The following is a 22,658-nucleotide window of genomic DNA, read 5'->3' on the forward strand; positions in this document are numbered from 1 at the left end:
TCTCCAAGTTTTATGTAGGATTTAATGACTAACCATCACTACAAAAAAAGACACATCTGTGACATTTTGGCCTGAACGATTTTTTTCCTGTCATGCTTATGACACTTCTATTATGATAATTGTGACAAAACCATGTATCATCATAGATGTTGTGGGCTCCTACTTCTATGACAAAAAATCATGACAAAAAATGGGCTTTTTTGTCCTGGGCGGGCCGGGGATTCACCTGCATGACATTCTTTGGGCCGTCCATGACAGAAAAAATAGTGGTAGAAGAGAGGGCGAGGAAAATTCCGGGGAGTTCCCAGTTACGGTAGGTGCTCGGGGCCAAGTGATGCATAGAGGGATTGCACGTTTCTCTCGTACACGTACGCACGTCTGTGCGAGGCGTGGGCTCTAACTGAACCCAAGCGAGGCGTTCGCTTACTGAACCCCAGCGATTGCAGCTACGTCACTGAACCCGAGCGATCTATCCCTTGGCTGCTAACTGAACCCGAGCGATCCCTTCGCTACTGCTGCTAACCGAAGCCGATCAAACTTGCTGCCTCTTGATGAACAGTGACTGTTGTTGGGGTTGGATGAACATGACCCCGTGGTAGTAGAGGTCGTTGCCGCTGGATGAACAGGACCCCAATCGAGGAGGCCGACACACACCCGAGCCGGCTGGGGTGGATGAACAAGACCCCGTGGATGGCTGGTTAAACAATAGCCGGTGGAGGCTTGATGAACAGGACCCGTGGAGGGCTGGTTGAACAGTAGCCGGTGGAGGCTGGATGAACAGGACCCTGTGGATGAACAGTAGCTGGTAGAGGCAGGAGGAAGTCAATGGTGGATGAATAGTAGCAGGTGGAGGTTGGAGGAAGTCGACGGTGGATGAACAGTAGCCCGTGGAGGCTGGAGCGAGGCTGTAGACGATGGATGAACAGTAGACTGTGGAGTCTCGTTTTGTGGTACACCACACCCCTCCCGATGAATAGGACCCTGTTTCGATCGTAGGCGCTCCAACACAAGTCCGTTTCCTCTGTTTTGCGGTACGCCACACCACTCCCGATCAACGGGACCCCATTTCGACTGTAGGCACTCGAACGGAAGGTTGTTTCCTCCATTCTGCGGTACGCCAGACCCTTCCCGATGAATAGGACCCTGTTTCGACCGTACGCGGTCGAACAAAAGGCCATTTCCCTCCGTTTGCGATATGCCAGACCCCATTCCGGCTGTTTTGTCCAAGACGGTTGGCTCCCATTGAGCACGATGCATTCCGACCCAATCTGTTGCCTCTTGATGAACAAGACATTGTGTCTCTGTTCTGACTCAGCCGGTTGGCTGCCGATGAACATGACGCCGTTGCTGCCGTCCATTGCCTCTCCATGTACACGAGCCCAGGCCGTACGTATGCGTGAGTAGGTGTTCGAGACCGCGCCTGTATGTATGTACATGGCCGTATTTTTTGGCATCTGGCTGTACGTATGTGTACACGGTTTTGACTGGACTGCCTGAACTGCTACGTCGGGGGCTCTACTACTACACGTGCCGCTGCTTGCTCGACCATGGTACATCATTGCAGAGGGACCGATCAACCAGTATGTACATACACGTTCGTGACCAGACAGACAACCCTACATACAGTTCGACTGGGTGGGTCCCAGCTGTCAGGAAGGATAAGGAGGCACTTCCTTACGTGCGAAGATATAACTGGTGGGTCCCAGCTGTCAGGGGGAAATGTTTTTTCACAAAATACAGAGGCCCTTCTGGTGGGTCCCCACTATTAGGTGAAAAAATAATTATTTTATGCGTAATAAGGAGGCACTTACGCTCGTTGACCCAGCTATCGGCCTCTCCACGTACAGTCCTCTTTTGATGTAAGTCATTCCTTGACCACGTTGACCATGCCACGCTGAGAGCACCAAGGCGGTGGACGACGATGAGGCCTAGGAAGGGGATGACGCGGCAGTGGAAGCCCACGCGAAAGGGAGTATGAGGGTTGACTGGTTCAGCTGTGGTGTGAGGCTGCCGTCACCGTAGAATAACAGGGGTTGTGGGTAAGTAGAGGGATGTCTTGGCTAGTGGTTGGAGTAGGAGGGTGTGGTGAGGCCTGCGCGACAACACAGCTGACCATGGGAGGCAGGAGCAGGCAGCACGAACCGCGATGGTTTGGGCGGCTGGAGCAAGAAGATCAGAGGTTGAAGAAGCACGACGGCCCTTGGATGGACATCATACGGTCACCGCAGCTAGAATCGTTTATATTGACTAAGTTGACAAAACCCTGCATGCGTCAACTTAGTAGGCCACAAGTCAGCCTCCAAGTATGGTGGGTCCCACCTAGCAACGGGGCTATTCATTTTTTGTGTGTAATAAGGAGGCACTTCCTTGCGTGCGAAGATATAGCTGGTGGGTCCGAGCTGTCAGTGGGGGAATGTTTTTTTCGCGAAATACAAAGGCGCTTCCGGTGAGTCCCTGCTATCAGGTGGAGGAATCATTACTTTGCGTGTAATAAGGAGGCACTTCCTTGCGTGCGGCCGTGGACCCAGCTGTCATCCTCTCCACATACAGTCCTCTTCTGATGGATGTCGTTCATTGACCATGTTGACCATGCCGCGCCGAGAGCACCAGGGCGGTGGACGACGACGAGGCCTAGGAAGGGAACGACCGGAGCCAGAGAAGACTTGGTAGTTGTTTCCCACAAGGAGGGGAGTACGAGGGTTTATTGGTTCGTTTGCCGTCGCCGGAGAATAACGGGAACTGTGGGTGCATAGAAGGATGGCCAGGCCAGCGATGAGAGTAGTGTGGGGCGGTTAGGCCTGCGCGGCAGCACGACCAGCCATGAGAGGCATGAGCAGGCAGTACGGCTGGCGCTGGTTTGGCCGGCTGGAGCAAGAAGACCAAAGTTTGAAGAAGCAGCACGGCCGTTGGATTAACAATCCAACAGTCACTGCTGCTAGACTCACTTGTGGAGTAAGTTGACAAAGCCTTTCGTACACGTCAACCTTGTAGACCCACAAGTCAGCCTCCAAATTGGTCCCGAACAACATACAACCCGAAATTTCTAGCCAGATTCAAATTAATTTAAAAATAAACATACCTTAATGTAAAACCCAATGAAATTTTACCCGCAGAAAAAGAATGAAATTTAAAATATCAAAATCGGAAAGAAAAAAGCAGTTTGGAACTAATTGCTTGTTTGCTGCATTTTTTATTTTATAGCCCATTTCTTATTACTTATAGCCCATTTTCTGGGCAAGCCGAATGCATCCCTCCTCGTCTTGAAAGATTTCAGGCCCAACAGAGCGTAGAAAAGCAAGTTGGCCTCCGTTGGTTATTCTGCAAAAAACAAAATAGATGGGCTAGCCATTTTCAGAAAGAAAAAACAAAACTGGGCTGGTCATGTGGTAAACATATGAAATAAAAGCCTGGGGTAGACGGTCCATAACTCCCGCACAACCCAGTTGATACCCTGCTCAATCCCAAAAACAAAAAATAATATTGCACGAGCTACCGGGTCCCAGATGTGAGCCGCTCCTTGTGCAGTTATCTCGCTTATTGACTATGTTGACAGTGGCGTGCGACCCAGATGTCAGGAAACCATCAGGAGGAACCATTTTTTTGCTTGTAATAAAGGAGGCACTTGCTTGCCTACTGCCATGATCCTGGTGGGTCACAACTGTCATCCTCACCATGTACAATTATCTCCTTATTCCTCTCGGTTTTTTACCATGTTGACAACACCGGAGGGCGGTGCCACAACGAGTGAACCAAGGCGGAGGACGATGGTGAGGCCTCAGATGGAACAGGAGCCAAGGAAGATGCGCAGAGTTTTAGGGCACGATGTGGCCGTGATGCGTGTGCACCATGGGAGGCGGGAGGAGGCAGTCCCGCTGGCGCTGGTTTGGCTTTGGCGGCTGGAGGAAGAAGAGACTGAAGAAACACGATAGACGTTGAATGTCAATCAAACGGTCAAGGTTGGCACAATCGTTTGTTGACTAAGCCGACACCACGTAGCATATTTTTTTATAGGAAGAAAAGAAAATTGGGCTCGTTCGCCAGATAACATTCCCGAAACGGACACCGTTTGATCTTGCGTCGCAACTAAAACTGCTAGGAAAATGCGTTCGTTTGCCGTCCTCCTCCCAGGGAACGTTTGCCACATAACATTACCAAAAATCAAAGACTTGAGAAGGTGTACAGAACAAGCTAGTGTACTAGTAAAGAGACGTTGAAGAGTTTTAGAAAAAAAGAGAGACGTGCTCCTATAGCTGGTTCAAATCCAAACCTAGATTATGACTATATATAGTGCTATGCTACTCTACAAGTAATGAAACTGACATATCCAACGTTTGCTTCTCCTCTTCTCTAGTTACTCTGCCTAGTGATACGTCTCCAACGTATCTATAATTTATGAAGCATTCATGCTATTTTATTATCTATTTTGAATGATTACGGGCTTTATTATTCACTTTTATATTACTTTTGGGACTAACCTATTAACCGGAGGCCCAGCCCATATTGCTGTTTTATTGCCTGTTTCAGTATTTCGAAGAAAAGGAATATCAAACGGAGTCCAAACAGAATGAAACCTTCGGCAACGTGATTTTTGGGAAGAATATGATCCTGGAGACTTGGAGTTCAGGTTAGAAGATCCTCGAGGAGGCCAGGAGATAGGGGGCACCCCCCTACTGGGCGCGCCCCCTGTCTCGTGGGCCCCTCGAGCACCTCCCGACCGACTTCTTTCGCCTATATAGTCCCACGTACCCTAAAAACATCAACAGAGAAGATAGATCGGGAGTTCCGCCGCCGCAAGCCTTTGTAGCCACCAAAAACCTCTCGGGAGCCCGTTCCGGCACCCTGCCGAAGAGGGAACCCATCACCGGTGGCCATCTTCATCATCCCAGCGCTATCCATTACGAGAAGGGAGTAGTTCACCCTCGGGGCTGAGGGTATGTACCGGTAGCTATGTGTTTGATCTCTCTCTCTCTCTCGTGTTCTCTCTATGGCACGATCTTGATGTATCGCGAGCTTTGCTTTTATAGTCGGATCTTATGATGTTTCTCCCCCTCTACTCTCTTGTGATGAATTGAGTTTCCCTCTTGAAGTTATCTTATCGGATTGAGTCTTTATTTGAGAACACTTGATGTATGTCTTGCCGTGTTTATCTATGGTGACAATGGGATATCACGTGCCAGTTGATGTATGTTTTGGTGACCAACTTGCGGGTTCCGCCCATGAACCTATGCATAGTGGTTGGGACATGTTTTCTTGACTCTCCGGTAGAAACTTTGGGGCACTCTTTGAAGTACTTTGTGTTGGTTGGATGAATCTGAGATTGTGTGATGCATATCGTATAATCATGCCCACGGATACTTGAGGTGACAATGGAGAATCTAGGTGACATTAGGGTTTTGGTTGATTTGTGTCTTAAGGTGTTATTCTAGTACGAACTCTTGAATAGATTGATCCGAAAGAATAACTTTGAGGTGGTTTCGTACCCTACCATAATCTCTACGTTTGTTCTCCGCTATTAGTGTCTTTGGAGTGACTCTTTGTTGCATGTTGAGGGATTGTTATATGATCTATCTATGTTATTATTGTTGAGAGAACTTGCACTAGTGAAAGTATGAACCCTAGGCCTTGTTTCCTACCATTGCAATACTTTTTACGCTCACTTTTATCATTAGTTACCTTGCTGTTTTTATATTTTCAGATTACAAAAACCTATATCTACCATCCATATTGCACTTGTATCACCATCTCTTCACCGAACTAGTGCACCTATACAATTTGCCATTGTATTGGGTGTGTTGGGGACACAAGAGACTCTTTGTTATTTGGTTGCAGGGTTGCTTGAGAGAGACCATCTTCATCCTACGCCTCCCACGGATTCATAAACCTTAGGTCATCCACTTGAGGGAAATTTGCTACTGTCCTACAAACCTATGCACTTGCAGGCCCAACAACGTCTACAAGAAGAAGGTTGTGTAGTAGACATCAAGCTCTTTTCTGGCGCCGTTGCTGGGGAGGTGAGTGCTTGAAGGTATATCTTTAGATCTTGCAATCAAATCTTTTAGTTTCTTGTTTTATCACTAGTTTAGTTTATAAAAGAAAACTACAAAAATTGAGTTAAGTTTGTCTCATACGTTTCTTCTTTTTAATATCTTTCGTGAGTATGATGGAAAGGAAAATTGTGCTCAAGTGCTAGAAGAAGAATGCATTAAAATGCTTGGTACTAAATCTTTGAATGATGAGCATGATTGCAATGTTGTTAGTATGAACTCCTTGAATATCCATAGTACTAATGATGATTGCTCTAGTCATGATGAAAATATTTCTTATACGCATGTCAACTTTTGTGGAGTGCATGTTTGCATGAACACACCAAATAGAGAAGATATATATTGCAAGAGGCATAAGCACTTAGAAACTAAATGGTTGCAAGAAAGGCTAAATGTGAGTGCTGAAAATTTAAATTTCCTTTGCTGTACTTGTGAACTATGCAATGAACGTGGTCATCTACATCTCCTATGCAAATTATTTCATGATCGAATCATGTCCAAAAATTGTGATGATTTGATTTCCCTTGCACATTACAATGAACTTAGTTTACTTTTGGGTTATGAAGAATTGAAACGTTTAATTAAGGACCTTCCAAAATTTGCCCATAAGAAATTCCTTGATATTGATCTAGAGAAGATTCATTTGTATTGTGCGGTGAATTGCATTGAAAATCCTTATATTGCCAATTACATAAAGAAAAGAAAGCAAATAGAATATGATGAGAATACTAATGAAAGGGAAGAGACTTCCCAATATCCTCCTATTATTTCTTATGATGAGTCAGGTAACGAGGAGGAGCTTTCTATTCAACCAATCTCGTCAATAAGGAGCTCAAAGAGGAAGGTTGAACCCACACATAATGTGAAAAAGAAAAGAAAAAGAAGGGACAACAAAGGTAAAAAGGTATCCCTCCCAAATGATGTTGCTCCTACTACTCATTGTGATGATGATAATTGCTATATTATTGGTGCTATCCATACTATTAATGATGAGAGTGATTATGCTTATGATATGAAAAGGCCCAAGCTTGGGGAAGCTATGTTTGATGAGGATGAAATATTTGAGAATATATTTGCTGAAATTAATGTTTGTCCCAAGCTTGGGGATGCTATGTTTAATGAAGATGATATTTTTAGCATCCCAAGTTTGATATGCAAAGTTGTTATGATGATAGCATGCCTCTTACGTATGATGATTATATTGATGAAAGTGGGTTTGGAACAGTGTCAACTTTAGGAAGTAGTGATCCCACTATTTTGGAGGATGTTGAATTTTATTGTGATGAATACGAAAGTGGATTTGGAAGAGTGTCAACTTTATTTAGTGATTCCACTATCTTGGGAGAGGTTTCAATCGATTATGATGAGAACGAAGTTGCTACTTATGATGATTATTGTGATGAAACTTATGATATAAAAAGTAGTGATGATTATATTTACGAATCTTGTCATGATTATGATTACCCTTTTTCTGAACATTACTCTTTTAATGTGGAAACAATTTTTAGTGTTCAAGTCTCTTATGATACTCCCACTATTCCGAATGAGAAGAATTTTGTTTATGTGGACAGTAGTAAAAATTCTATGCTTGTAGATCATGAAAAGAATGCTTTAGGTGCTGGTTATATTGTTGAATTCATTCATGATGCTACTGAAAATTATTATGAGAGAGGAACATAGGCTTGTAGGAATTGCAATAATGTCAAGTTTCCTCTCTATGTGTTGAAAAACTTGAAGCTATGCTTGTTTTACCTTCCTATGCTAGTTGATTATTGTTCCCATAAGTTGTTTGCTCACAAAATCCCTATGCATAGGAAGTGGGTTAGGCTTAAATGTGCTAGTCATATGCTTCATGATGCTCCCGTTATGTTTCAATTCTTATCTTTTATGTGAGCATCATTGTCATCATCATGCCTAGCTAGAAAGGCATTAAAGAAAAGCGCTTGTTGGGAGACAACCCAATATTTATCCTTACTGTTTTTGTGTGTAAACATGATTATGCTACTGTAGTAATCATGTTTTATAGCTTTTGTTTCAATAAAGTGTCAAGTAAGACCTTTAGAATGGCTTACGATGATAGTTGTGTTGATCCTGCTGAAAATCAGAAACTTATGCACCCAGTAAATTAGTTTTGTTAATTCACAGAAACGTGATTCTGATCTGATTCGTTTTGCTCTGAATTGGTACACAAATTGCTTAGGTCTTCCTAATTTTGTAGAAAGTTTGGAGTTCCAGAAGTATACGTTTGATACAGATTACTACAGACTGTTCTGTTTTTGACAGATTCTGTTTTCTATGTGTTGTTTGCTTGTTTTGATGAATCTATGGCTAGTATTAAGTGGTATGAACCATAGATAAGTTGGAATACAGTAGATATTACACCATTATGAATTTAGAATGAGTTCATTATAGTACCTAAGTGGTGGTTTTATTATACTAACGGAGCTTACGAGTTTTCTGTTGAGTTTTGTGTTGCGAAGTTTTCAAGTTTTGGGTAAAGATTCGATGGACTATGGAATAAGGAGTGGCAAGTGCCTAAGCTTGGGGATGCCCAAGGCACCCCAAGGCAATATTCAATGACAACCAAGAGCCTAAGCTTGGGGATGCCCCGGAAGGCATCCCCTCTTTCGTCTTCGTTTATCGGTAACTTTACTTGGAGCTATATTTTTATTCGCCACATGATATGTGTTTTGCTTGGAGCATCATTTTCTTTTGTTAGTATTTGCTTGCTGTTATTTAGATTTATGTTTTGCATCTTTAGTTTCAATAAAAATGTCAAGGATAGCCTTTACCATGCTTATTCTGCTAGTGCACATGTTGCTGTTTGAAAACAGAAAGTTTACCGTTGTTGCAAAAATTCCCTAGAAAATTCAGAGCATGATATAATGATGAAACCTTTTGCATAATGAGCTCTGATAAATTTACTACAGTGGGAATTTTATTTCATAATTTTTGGAGTTAGTGAAGTATGACGAATCTTGCATTCTTTACATACTGTACTGTTTTGACAGATTGCTGTTATGTTTGCATTGTTTGCATATGTTTGCTTGTTTAATGATTCTATTTGAGGATAGGAGTATTAAATATGCAGAGGCATTTAGTGTTCAATGTTGAATAATAATTTTAGTGATTTGTTACAGTAGAAAATGATAAGGTTTTTTCATTGGTTTATACTAACCTATCTCACGAGTTCTTGTTGAGTTTGTTGTCGATGAAGCTTTTGAGGTGCTGGTGAAGATGTTGATGGAGATTGACCCCCTCCCGATGAGAGGATCGTTGGTGATGATGATGGTGATGATTTCCCCCTCCCGGAGGGCAGTTTCCCCAGCAGAACAGCTATGCCGGAGCCGTAGATTGGTTCCGCCAAGGTTCCGCCTCGTGGCGGCGTAGTTTCATCCCGTAAGCTTGCTTCTGATTTTTTCCAGGGTAAATGACTTCATATAGCAGAAGATGGGCACTGGAGGGCTGCCAGGTGGCCCACGAGGCGGGGGGGGGGGGGTACCCTCGTGGGTGGTGGGTGGCCCCCCTCAGGTATTTCTTCCGCTGAATATTTTTTGTTAATTCCCAAAATGACTTTCGTGGAGTTTCAGGACTTTTGGAGCTGTGCAGAATAGGTATCTAATATTTGCTCCTTTTCCAGCTCAGAGTTCCAGTTGCCGGCATTCTCCCTCTTCATATAAACCTTGTAAAATAAGAGAGAATAGCCATAAGTATTGTGACATAAAGTGAAATAACAGCCCATAATGCAATAAATATCGATATAAAAGCATGATGCAAAATGGGCGTATCACGCGCCGCGACTTCCTTCGCCGGTCGTCTCCTTCTCGACGCCCACAAGCTGTTCGACAGTTTGCCAAGGTACAAAATGGACTCCGCCGATGAGTTCTTTTTTCACAATTTTCTTTTCGACTCCGACGATTCATCCTCTGATGACGAGAGGAGATATTGGCTGCCGTGTTGGTCCATCACCACCTCAACAGCCAGTGGCTGTTGTTCCCTGGCTCCATTCTGAGCCACCTTCCGGCATTGAATCGCAACCGAGAGAGCGGGCATTTCCTTCTTTGGAGGGACTACTTTGATACAACAAACTCGTTGTTCAAACATCAAAAATTAGGCATCTTTTCAACCGTATTAGAGAGGGGGTGGTCGACTATGATGACTATTTCGAGTGCAAAGAGGATGCCGTTGGCAAGATTGGTTTTTCCTCTTATCAGAAATGCACTGCCGCCATCCGAATGCTTGCATACGGAGTGCCCGATGATCTCATTGACGAGTTTGTCCGTATGAGCGAGTCTACTTGCCTAGAGTCCCTGTATAAGTTCTGCAAGGCTGTTATTGCTATGTTTGGCCCTGAGTACTTGAGAGAGCCGACTGCTAAAGATACATCCCGTTTGTTGGCGATGAATGCCAGCAGGTTCCCAGGGATGCTTGGTAGCATAGACCGCATGCATTGGGAGTGGAAGAACTACCCTTCTGCTTGGCAAGGGCAGTATAAGGGCCATGTCAGGGATTGCACTGTCATACTAGAGGTCACGGCATCTCAAGATCTCTGGATCTGGCACTCTTTCTTTGGCATGGCCGAATCACACAATGATATCAACGTGCTTCAGCGCTCGGTGGTGTTTGCAGGCTTGCCGAAGGCAACAGCCCACCGGTTAACTTTACTGTCAACGGCCACAACTACAACAAAGGATACTATCTGGGTGACGGTATCTATCCTCAGTGGACCTCTATTGTCAAGACAATACCCAACCCTATCGGAGAGAAGAGGAAAAGATTTGCCCAAGAGAAAGAGAGTGCTAGGAAGGATGTCGAGCGTGCCTTTGGTGTTTTGCAATCTCGATGGGGCATCGTTCGGTATCCTGCTAATACCTGGAGCATGTAGAAACTGTGGGAGGTGATGACTGCTTGTGTGATCATGCATAATATGATCATAGAAGACGAGCGCCCAGAACGTCTGTACGATCAAGGGTTTCAGTTTCAGGATGAGAATGTTGTGCATGAGCATGGAGGAGTGATAGAGGCAAAGGTGTCCCGATGTTTCGATGAGTTGGTGGCTATCGTTTTCTGTGGGAGTCGACCTTGACGATCCGACTACGAACGTGCGAGATGTCGCGCCTTAGCAATCGCTAAACCAACTTCCGAGGGGTTATTGACTACGCCGGAGCACGATCAACCTGACTACGAGGGTCTGTTTCCTGCGAGCAAACGAAGAACAAGCAAGAAACTGAGATAGCAATCTGGATATTGCGAATATAAGAGGAAAGCTTTATAGATGAACGTGGGGTTCTATGACGTCTTTGTCTGGTCGTTGAACACAAACGAAGTACGCGAAGTTGCAGCTATGGCGAACTTTAATCTAAACAAAACCCAAAGTCTAAACGACGCCCTAAGGGTTGTATATATGGAGGAAGGGGGGATTTCGTGGCCCTTGGGTAAGGGGTCTGAAACCAACCCTATCTCTTGTTTCCCCACACATACGGACTCTAAAAACAACCTATATTCAAGTATTTCGAAATTACATGGGCCTGGCCCAATAATAAGGTGACGCAGCACCTAGAATAGCCTCTGGACGAAATTTATGAAGTGGCATCTTGTATATTTCGTCCAAGGCTTCATGCACTCATTATGGTGGCTTCAAAGTCCTGAAATCATCACTTGTAAATCTGTTCTTGTTCCCCTTGCCCACGCCATCATCTCCATGCTTGTTCTTGCTCCAATGTTCATCCTTCTCCAAGCTAGGCCCTTCATTTGTAAGCAAAACCAATGTATCCAATTTAGGCAACATCATATTCTCATGAACATTAGAATCATTATCAAGAAACAAAAGTACCTGGTAATTTTATTGGCGTGCGCGAGCTCTAGTAATTGGTCTAGTATGTATAGCAGTAGGGGCTGTGGGTGTAACAATGGTATTGATGTCCTCATCATCCTCCCCTTCTTGAAATGAAGTCGTCATCGATGGAAGCTCATCTTCCTCACCCAAATAAGGCTTCAAATCTGCAATGTTGAAAGTGGGACTAACCCCAAAATCTGCAGGCAGCTCAAGTTTATAGCATTATCATTTATTTTCTCTAACACCTTAAAAGGAACATCAGCACGAGGCATTAGCTTTGATTTGCGCAAATCAGGAAATTTATCCTTACGCAAATGTAACCAAACAAGATCTCCAGGTGCAAACACAACATGTTTCTACCCTTATCTCCAGCAAGTTTATATTTAGCATTCATACGCTCAATGTTTTCCTTAGTTAACTCATGTAGTTTTAAAATCAATTCAGCACATTGTTTAGCATCGAAATTAACCTTCTCCGAAGATGGAAGAGGCAACAAATCAATAGGTGCACGAGGTAGGAAACCATACACAATTTCAAAAGGGCAAATCTTAGTAGTAGAATGCAATGAACGATTATAAGGAAATTCAATATGAGGCAAGCATTCTTCCCACATTTTCTTATTATTCTTCAAAACTGCCCTAAGCATAGTAGACAATGTTCTATTGACTACTTCAGTTTGTCCATCAGTTTCGGGGTGACAAGTAGTACTAAAAAGCAGTTTAGTCCCCAACTTAGCCCATAAACATCTCCAAAAGTGGCTAAGAAATTTAGTATCATGATCTGAAACAATAGTATTTGGCACACCATGCAAGCGAATAATTTCACGAAAGAACAAATCAGCAACATTAACAGCATCATCGCTTTTATGACATGGTATAAAGTGTGCCATTTTCGAGAATCTATCAACGACAACAAATATGCTATCCCTCCCCTTCTTTGTTAGAGGTAAACCTAAAACAAAGTTCATAGATATATCCTCCCAAGGAACACTAGGTACAGGCAAAGGTATATATAAACCATGAGGATTGAGTCGTGACTTAGCTTTTTGACATGTAGTGCAGCGAGCAACAAAGCGCTCAACATCTCGTCTCATCTTTGGCCAAAAGAAATGTGTAGCAAGTATGTCCTCCGTCTTCTTCACGCCAAAGTGTCCCATTAATCCTCCTCCATGCGCCTCCTGCAACAACAAAAGACGAATGGAGCTAGCTGGAATGCAATAGCTTGTTAGCACGAAACACAAATCCATCATTAACAACGAACTTGTTCCATGTACTACCTTCGTTACAATTCTGCAAGACATCTTTAAAATCAGCATCAAGCACATATTAATCTTTGATGGTCTCCAAACCAAATATTTTGAAGTCAAGTTGTGAAAGCATAGTATAGCGACGAGACAATGCATCAGCAATAACATTTTCTTTACCCTTCTTGTGTTTAATGACATAAGGGAAAGTCTCAATGAATTCAACCCATTTAGCATGTCTACGATTCAGTTTAGCTTGACTTTTAATATGTTTCAAAGATTCATGATCAGAATGTATAAAAAATTCTTTGGGCCATAAATAATGTTGCCATGTTTCTAAAGTCCGAACAAGAGCATATAATTCTTTATCATAAGTAGAATAATTCAGACTAGGCCCACTCAATTTTTCAGAAAAGTATGCAATAGGTTTGCCATCTTGTAGTAACACACCTCCTAATCCAATTCCACTAGCATCACATTCAAGCTCAAATGTCTTATTAAAATTAGGAAGTTGGAGTAAAGGAGCATGTGTCAACTTATCTTTCAACACCGTGAAGGCTTCTTCCTGTGCGGTACCCCAAACAAAAGGCACATCCTTCTTTGTAATCTCATTGAGAGGTGTAGCAATGCTGCTAAAATCTGTCACGAAACGCCAATAGAATCCAGCGAGGCCAAGAAAACTCCTCACTTGTGTGGCCATTTTGGGTTGTGGCCAACTCTCAATAGCTTCAATCTTGGCTTTATCAACTTCAATTCTCTGTGGAGTAACAACATAGCCAAGAAAAGACACTCAGTCGGTGCAAAAGGTGCACTTCCCAAGGTTACCAAACAAACGCGCATCACGTAGAGCAATAAAAAAAGCACGTAAATGTTCCAAATGTTCCTCCAAAGATCTGCTATAAATCAATATGTCATCAAAGTAAACTACCACAAATCGTCCAATGAAAGCACGTAAAACTTCGTTCATTAATCTCATGAAAGTATTAGATGCATTAGTTAACCCAAAAGGCATGACTAACCACTCATATAATCCAAACTTAGTTTTAAATGTTGTTTTCCATTCATCCCCTAATTTCATACGAATTTGATGGTATCCACTACGCAAATCAACTTTGGAGAATATTGTAGAGCCACTCAATTCATCAAGCATTTCATCTAGCCTAGGAATAGGGTGACGATAATGAATAGTAATATTATTAATGCCTCTACACATACATGATGTACCATCCTTTTTTGGCACTAGAATAATAGGAATAGCACAAGGACTAAGGGATTCGCGTATATAACCTTTGTCGAGAAGCTCCTGTACTTGACGCATAATCTCCTTCGTCTCCTCTGGATTGGTACGGTATGACGCACAGTTTGGCAGTGAAGCACCGGGAATTAAGCCAATCTGATGCTCAATCCCTCGAATAGGCGGTAATCCCGGTGGCACGTCTTGTGAAAAGACGTCAGCGAACTCCTGCAAAATGTTAGTGACAGCAGGAGGCAAAGAGGAAGGCACGTCCTCGAATAAAAATAATGCCTCTTTGCACACAAAAGCATAGCAAATAGATTTGCTGAAATCTAGCTCATCAATATTAGATTTGGTGGCAAATAAATATGCACTTTTCAATTTAATTTTAGAAGCAACACTAGATGGTTTATTATTAGGCTTCATTTGTTGCTCAAATTCTTTTGCCACAATCTGATTTTCACTCTTATTCTTCTCCTATTTTGCTTTATTAGCTCTATTAATATCATCTTTCAAAATGGAATCAGGAGTCATAGGAAGCAAAGTAATATTTTTATCCTTATGAACAAGAGTATACTGATTGTTTCTATCATGTTGTACAGAATTTTTATCAAATTGTCATGGTCAACCAAGTAATAAGGAACATGCTTGCATAGGTACCACATCACAATCAACATAATCAGCATATGTAGAGATACTAAAATGCACACGAAGAGTACGGCTTACCTTAACCTTGCCGCTGTTGTTGAACCATTGGATGTAGTAAGGATGTGCATGTGGTCTTGTGGTGAGAGATAGATTCTCCACCATCTTCATGCTAGCCAAGTTGTTGCAGCTCCCTCCATCTATGATGACGCGCACAGAACGTTCCTTCATAACTCCCTTTGTATGGAACAAATTATGCCTCTGATTTTGCTCAGCTTGTGTGACCTGCACACTCAAAACACGTTGAGCAACTAAACATTCATACCTGTCAGCGTCTTCAGGAGCCATGTATTGCATCTCATGATCAGAATCATATCCACCATGCTCTTCACGTGTAATAAGAGCCAAAGTCTCCTCATCATAGTCACTAGCAGATTCATACCCACCATCCTCAGTAGCAATCATCACACGCTGAGATTTGCATTTTCGCGCATAATGTCCTCTTCTCTTACAACGATGACAAATAACATCACTTGTGTACCCTGTTGATGCCATGGAAGAAGAAGAGCTCTGTGCAGGCCCGGCAGGTGTGCTCTTGGCAGATAGTGGTGGTTGTGCCTGCTTTCTTGCATCATGGCTGGAGGTGGCACCTGATGGAGGTGCTGGTGCAGTGAAAGTAGAAGATGCACGCGGTGTCCATGATGAAGGTCGACCTGCAGAAAAATTAGTTTGCGCCAATGCCTATCAATCCTGCACTTCACGTTCAGCTTTACAAGCAAGATGAAATAAACGAGTGATATTAGTATACTCCTTATACTCTTGGAAACACCTAAAAATAGGATAGCCAGAATTTTTTTTTGTCGAGTGCGTTTTTGGAAAATTTTGGGCCTAAACGGAGGGTGGTTTCCAGACTCCTTTTTTTAAACCAACCTCTTCTATGGACGGCAAAAGATTGCTGGAATCCGAAACCTACTCAGACAAGGAAAACACCAATCTGGAAACAGATGGATCTCGAAAGTGAACCTAATATGAGATGGACTCGGAGTGGTGGTGGTATATGGATACAGATCAGTGGTGGTATATGGACTCGGATCGGTGGTGGTATATAGATGTGGGTCGATGGTGGTATATGGACTCGGATCAGTGTTGGTATATGGACTCGGAGCGATGTATCTGGTGTGCTGGTGGTATATGGCATCGGATGATGAATCTAGTGTGGTGGTGGTGGTGGTATATGGCAGAGGATAATGATGGTGGTGCGGCGGCGTGAATAGCCGTGAACAGAACTCGAAACTCTAAAAGACTAGACGCTAAGACCAGCAACTAGACACGACGATGCAACCGAAAATTCAACAAAGCAAAATACTGAAAAGACTATGCAATGGCTCAGACTGTTTGGGATATGATGAACTAACCCTAATTTTTTGTGGCTTTTTCGTGGACTATAGGTATGAAGAACAGACTCGATCTAAACTACGAAAAACTGTAAAATCTCATCGAGCAACCTGGAAATCTGATACCACTTGATAGAGGCAAAGGTGTCCTGATGTTTCGATGAGATGGTGGCTATCGTTTTCTGTGGGAGTCGACCTTGACGATCCGACTACGAACGTGCGAGACGTCGCGCCTTAGCAATCGCTAAACCAACTTTCGAGGGGTTATTGGCTACACCGGAGCACGATCAACCTGACCACGAGGGTCTGTTTACTGCGAGCAAACGAAGAACAAGCAAGAAACTGAGATTGCAATATGGATATTGCGAATATAAGAGGAAAGCTTTATTGATGAACGTGGGGTTCTGTGACGTCTTTGTCTGGTCGTTGAACACAAACGAAGTACGCAAAGTTGCAGCTATGACGAACTTTAATCTAAACAAAACCCAAAGTCTAAACGACGCCCTAAGGGCTGTATATATGGAGGAAGAGGTGGGGGGGAGGGATTTCGTGGCCCTTGGGTAAGGGGTCCGAAACCAACCCTATCTCTTGTTTCCCCACACATGCGGACTCTAAAAACAGCCTATATTCAAGTATTTCGAAATTACATGGGTCTGGCCCAATAATAAGGTGACGCAACACTTAGCATAGCCTCTGGACGAAATTTATGAAGTGACATCTTGTATATTTCATCCATGGCTTCATGCACTCATTATGGTGGCTTCAAAGTCCTGAAATCATCACTTGTAACTCTGTTCTTGTCCCCTTGCGCATGCCATCATCTCCATGCTTGTTCTTGCTCCAATGTTCATCCTTCTCCAAGCTAGGCCCTTCATTTGTAAGCAAAACAAATGTATCCAATTTAGGCAGCATCATATTCTCATGAACATTAGAATCATTACCAAGAAACGGAAGTACCTGATAATTTAATTGGCGTGCGCGAGCTCTAGTAATTGGTCCAGTATATGTAACAGTAGGGGCTGTGGGTGTAACAATGGTATTGATGTCCTCATCAAGGAGCGGCAGCGTTTGAACATTTCACCCAATTTCATCAAGACATGCGTGGTTGGGAAACTCACGTGCAACTGCAAAATGATTTGGTTGTGCATATGTGGACTCATGTTGGCAATCAATAGATGTATCTTCTTTTATTCGTTTGCAAAACTATGTAAGAACTATGTGAGACATTTTTATTTTCATTCGGCTTGTAATAACTATGCTATTTTATTCGGTCCAAAACTATGTTATTTGATTCAAACTATGCAAATTTATGCAAAAAATAGGGGGGCCAGCCGGCCACCACATATGAGTCGGCGCGTTGGGCGCGCTGCCGACCCATATCTAAAACAGGGCGGACGCCGGGCGAGCGGCCGACTCAAACGGACAAAAAGCAGTCAAAATAGCGGGTGAAATCGCCGTCCGTTTGAGTCACCCCATTGGAGTTGCTCTAAGTTGACTGGATTTAAAATTTGGGCAAGTCGATTTTGTAGGAGGAAGAAGAAAGGACTGCTGTCAGATCTCAATCTAATGGCTCAGAAAATCGGCTTACCCAAAATAAAATTTCAAGGACTTGCGTATAGCCGGTCCCATACTACAATAGGCAGAGGCAGCAAAAGGCTCTGAATTCTGACTTCACCAAGAAGTTTACATGTTGGTAGAAACTATCCGATCATATATACAGAAACTATACAATGTGAATTTCCACAATAATCAATACTAAGATGCAAGGAATTATGCTTGCTTTTTTTTACAGCAAGGAATTCTACCTTTCTTCGACAGGAAGGAATTCTACCTCAGTACCTCTACTTCTACTTCTCTTGATAAAAGTCGAGACCTTCTCTTTTTGGGCATCTGCAGCTGCGCTGCTTATGGGCTTACTGAAGGGTAGAGCTATTATTTGTACTATACGAGACGAGCCTAAGAATTGCGAGGATGCAGCTCCAAGAAAGAATACTATGCTGCATGCCAATTGAATATAAGGCACTGAAGGCGTTGCGCCACCAGAAACGGTAACTAGTAGTTCTAACTGGAGTGAACAGGGGCAGCATTACTTCCGTCTTCTGACAACACAGGGACAACCACAGCTGCCTGCTCTCTAGATGGAACATTAAGCCAATCCTTCATCGAGTCATACACAGTGAACCCTATGGCTACTGATGGGACGACCTGTAAAAAACAAGGAGAAATTAAGAAAATTTATGCTTTCACCTTTAACACAAACTGTACTTAAAAGAAGACACACGTTACATATGCAATGTGCATAACTATATACATCAATAGTTGTTAAGCATGGGACTAATTTACCTATAAAATAGACCAAGACAAAAATACACTGAATATTCCGATTTAGAACTTCTTAAAGCATGATCACATAGAGGGAGCAACAATTGTTAATGAAATATTCCGAGCCAAGAAAATCTGAGCCTAGTGGATTAATAAATTGACATAACAGCACAAGTGCAAAATGAACAAAGGAATGTGGAGATTTGGAATGACAGTACACTCAAGAAGTTATAGGCCAGCCTTTTTAAATTTTTGATAATAAGTACAAGGCTGCCCACACTGACGACAAACGGGTACTGCTGTGTTCCAGCCGCATATGTCTACATTTGTCGTCAGCAAATAGATGGGCATTTTAATGACAATTAATTATCTATATCTGAGTGAGTTGCACAAATTCAACAAATCTTAACCGTTCAACCGCGTCTATGTCTATCCAATGGTTTACGTCACACTAGTGTTTAACGTTAAACATGTTTACCGCTAGACACATTTACAGCCCTCCCTTAATATGATGCCTAATATCAATGTCAGCGTCAACTGAGTAACTATATCCTATCTAATATTAACATGCAATTTACATCTTACCTAATATTAACATGCAATACAATTAAGAATCAATTAATATCTTTCCCAATATTAACGTACAATGGGCGTACACAATTACTACTTACTAGTGTTATAAGTGTCTCACCTTCAAATAGTTGATAGATAGTCCGGAAAACAGTTGCTTCCAACCTTGATATTTCGCTATCATAACAAGGCTTCCAAATGTTCCTTTCCCCTTCATGAGGTTGGACGATGAGAACGCCTGAACCTAAAACCAATGCATCAAAATCTTCTTTAGAACAACCAAGATGTTTAACAACCACAAACAACGAAGGTAATTATACCTGCATTTGCCGCCTAACAACATCAAGGGGATACGTTATTGTCTGTCCTAACAAACCAGCAACTGATCCACAAGCAAGTTTCGGTATAATATCTTTTCTGTGCTCTTCAGGAACATGAGTCTTCATCTTCTCATAGAAATAGAATTTAAGACCGGAATAAGGGAAGATTCCATATAATGATGGAGCTGGACAAGAAGTTAGTTAATACAGCAACATAATGAAATCTTGGCAATAACAACAAAGCCCTTTGTCCCAAGAATGAAATCTTGGCCTTGAGCAAAATTTGGATTTAAAAAAAATATAGCGTACCCATGCCACGGTATAGGCCTTTCAAGCCATTTTGCCTGTATATTGTTTTCACACAATCAAGGATACCTTTATAAACCTGTTCAGAGGGCTTAGATTCTCTTAAACTGAGGTTCACTGCACCTTTGACCTGCAGCTGATTATTAATCACTTAGTGCTGAGTTGAACAGTAGAGTACCACAAACTGAACGAAATGAGTCTATACTCATATAAGACTAAGAGCAAACTAGTAGCTAGACAGGTCCACTCAAACACAGCAACATCAGTATCACCCAAAAACGTTGATGTTATATTATTTCATAGAACAACATCAAAAGCTAACTTATAGAACCATACTGGAGAAGTATTGTTTTCCTCTGCAGTTAAGGATACAAGAACTAAGCTAACCTGATAAGCCAACTTTGTGCGAACCAGATCAAGCGGATATGTGGATACGACTGCTGTTCCTCCAGCTATTGATCCGGCCACTAGATCAAGAACAGGCCCTTGCTCAACATTAGGAAAGCCAAGAATGATCCATCGGCGATACTCTTCGTATGCCATGTAATGCAAAGCTGCATAAGGAACGATCCTAGCAACGCCGGCACCATTGCCCCTTATGAAAAGCAATTCAAAAGTCAGCTTATGTTTACACTATACAAGTATATATTGCTAGGCTACATTTGTTACGTATATACTAAGAAGTGATAAACCTGTAAAACCCTAAGGGACCTTCTGTCTGATAGATTGTCCGAAACGATCCAACCAATCCAGACCCACGGAATTCTGCTCTTCTAGTCTGAAACCACCAACAGGAAATTTTAACCATACGAGGGTTAAACAACTACCACGCAAAGTTGCAAGGAGGTGGTTCTGTACAAGCATAAATGTCAAAGTCGTACCAACAAAGTGGTTGAAACTGAGATTATAATTATTTTTGTTTACTCATTTGATCTATGACCAGTTTAAGAGTAGGATCATAAAAAACAGACAATTTATGCTGCTGTTCGAAAAACTCATAATGCAACATTCTTCAGTTGCACACCATGTGATTTGGAATTATTATGGTTTGGCCAGGAGGTAACTCAAGTTGGGACCAATTTTGCTGTGTGAAAATCCCCATGGGATTCCATTTTGCATATAGTTAGATTATTATCTTCTTCATGACCACAACCTAATCCTCTTCATCCAAGGTTACTGCAAAAGTAGAAATATACTAGCAGTACTCCATGTTAACATCAGTTCAATCACAGATGTTTGCTAATCTAGGTCCTCTTTCCTTCCAAATATATTTCTAGACCATGATTTTCTGACCAATACCCAATGAGTGTTCCCCTCCCAGAAAAAAAATTGTAGCCCCAGGGACTTCTTCCTTGCAAAGTTTTTCATTTCAAGAATTGATATTGCCTTATCTGATCATTATATACTCAATAATACTGTTGGAGCTAAGCATAAATAGGGTTTGCGATCAAGCAGTAGTTCAGGAAGCAAGAGTTTACTGAGGAGGATACCAACGCTTCCCAACCTAGAACCTCGGTTACAATTTAACAGTAAACAATTCTCAATTTTATTTTTTCCAAATCTCCATTTATTAGAGGTCCGAACTTAATATCCTTGAGAACAGGAATTAACTGAGGTCACAGTTTGAATAAATCCACACCTAACTTGTAGTATGTGTCTACTCTAATACATCGCATACTTGTGTCAAAAACTTGAAGACATTTATCCATAAATAGTTCAATACAAATAGTTATCAGATTGCATATTTCGACAAAACAAAGTTGCAAAGAACCATGCCAAAACCTGCAAAACACTTGTACCAAATTCTGCACATGATCTGTAACAGTATAAACCATCTAAGGATCATGTGCGAATTTTAACTCACATACCCAAGAGAGAATGCGAATGCTACCGCCTAGCTTATCACATTAGAAAGCATCTAACGATGATGACTCAAAACCCTCGCTGCATTATTCCGGGCGACAAGAACTGCATAACCTAACAAGAAAGAAGAGCATGCGCCCTAGCAAGAAAGAAGAGCATGCGCCCTCCTCTGACAGAGAGCCGACCGTCCAAGATTCTTCGGTAACACCAACCTCACAAAATCGCATCTAAAATTGTAGCAAAATATGTCACGGGAACATTCGACGAGGATATAGAGCATATTCAGGAATCGCATTCCCCATCCTGAGAGAGCGTAATCAGGAGCTGGAATGAATTGCGATGGAGATAGAGGATCGGTCATACGTGCCTGGAGGAGGATCTTGACGCGCTCGAGCGGCGCCACGGCGGACTTGGCGACGCCACCGGCGACCCCGCCGGCGATGAGCTCCCGCACGGCAAGCGGCAGTGCCCCGCCGCCTCTCTCCGCTGCCTCCATGACACCGCCGCCTGGGTCGTCTCGCCCGCCCGCCCTCACTCCTCGCTGGAGCGACGGCGGGAGAGGAGCGGAGGAAGCCCGGAGGCGCGCGCGAATTAGGTGGAAGCGGAGGAGGCGAGGAGGAAAGCCAAGGCGGAGAGAGACCGAAGGGAATTTTGTATGCGCTCCGTGTGCAGGGGGCCCATATGTAAGCTGCTTTCGGCGACCACGTGGGAAGTGATTATGATTTTTTAGGGAGAAGTAAAGATGGAATCGTTAGTTGTTACGGAATTGATGTTCATTGTTTGGTAGTGGCAGATGGTGGGCGCCAAGCTGCCCATGAGCGATCGAGCGCCAGGCAATGTTTTAAGCATGCACGGGTGTGTACATGATTTTGTATGCGGAT

The 22,658-nt window shown here is 42.8% G+C and overlaps 1 protein-coding gene across 2 annotated transcripts; it reads right to left on the reverse strand.

Annotated features, from left to right (window-relative positions):
* Positions 1-17,987: 17,987 nt before the first annotated feature.
* Positions 17,988-22,403, reverse strand: LOC119323299 (mitochondrial carrier protein CoAc2-like). 2 transcript variants are annotated; one of them, XM_037596910.1, is made up of 7 exons: positions 22,145-22,403; positions 20,607-20,692; positions 20,302-20,509; positions 19,918-20,044; positions 19,609-19,793; positions 19,410-19,532; positions 17,988-18,601 (listed from the first exon to the last, which is right to left on the reverse strand). In XM_037596910.1, the coding sequence occupies exons 1-7, from the start codon at positions 22,271-22,273 to the stop codon at positions 18,458-18,460; spliced, it is 1,002 nt and encodes a 333-aa protein (XP_037452807.1). In that variant the 5' UTR covers positions 22,274-22,403; the 3' UTR covers positions 17,988-18,457. The 2 variants fall into 2 exon arrangements, with proteins under 2 accessions (XP_037452807.1, XP_037452808.1); XM_037596911.1 differs by having other exon boundaries at positions 19,410-19,526; positions 19,918-20,050.
* Positions 22,404-22,658: the final 255 nt, after the last annotated feature.

This window comes from Triticum dicoccoides, chromosome 6B (genome assembly GCF_002162155.2).
Source record: "Triticum dicoccoides isolate Atlit2015 ecotype Zavitan chromosome 6B, WEW_v2.0, whole genome shotgun sequence".
Taxonomy (NCBI): Eukaryota; Viridiplantae; Streptophyta; class Magnoliopsida; order Poales; family Poaceae; genus Triticum; species Triticum dicoccoides.

What these genes read in the sequence shown, in the direction of transcription:
- LOC119323299 (XM_037596910.1), bottom strand. Translation starts at nt 22,273, where the DNA reads ATGGAGGCAGCGGAGAGAGGCGGCGGGGCACTGCCGCTTGCCGTGCGG. An exon ending in GCGTCAAGATCCTCCTCCAG is followed by an intron (nt 20,693 to 22,144) that starts GCACGTATGACC and finishes TGGTGGTTTCAG; the next exon opens with ACTAGAAGAGCAGAATTCCG. An exon ending in AGGCCTATACCGTGGCATGG is followed by an intron (nt 19,794 to 19,917) that starts GTACGCTATATT and finishes CTTCTTGTCCAG; the next exon opens with CTCCATCATTATATGGAATC.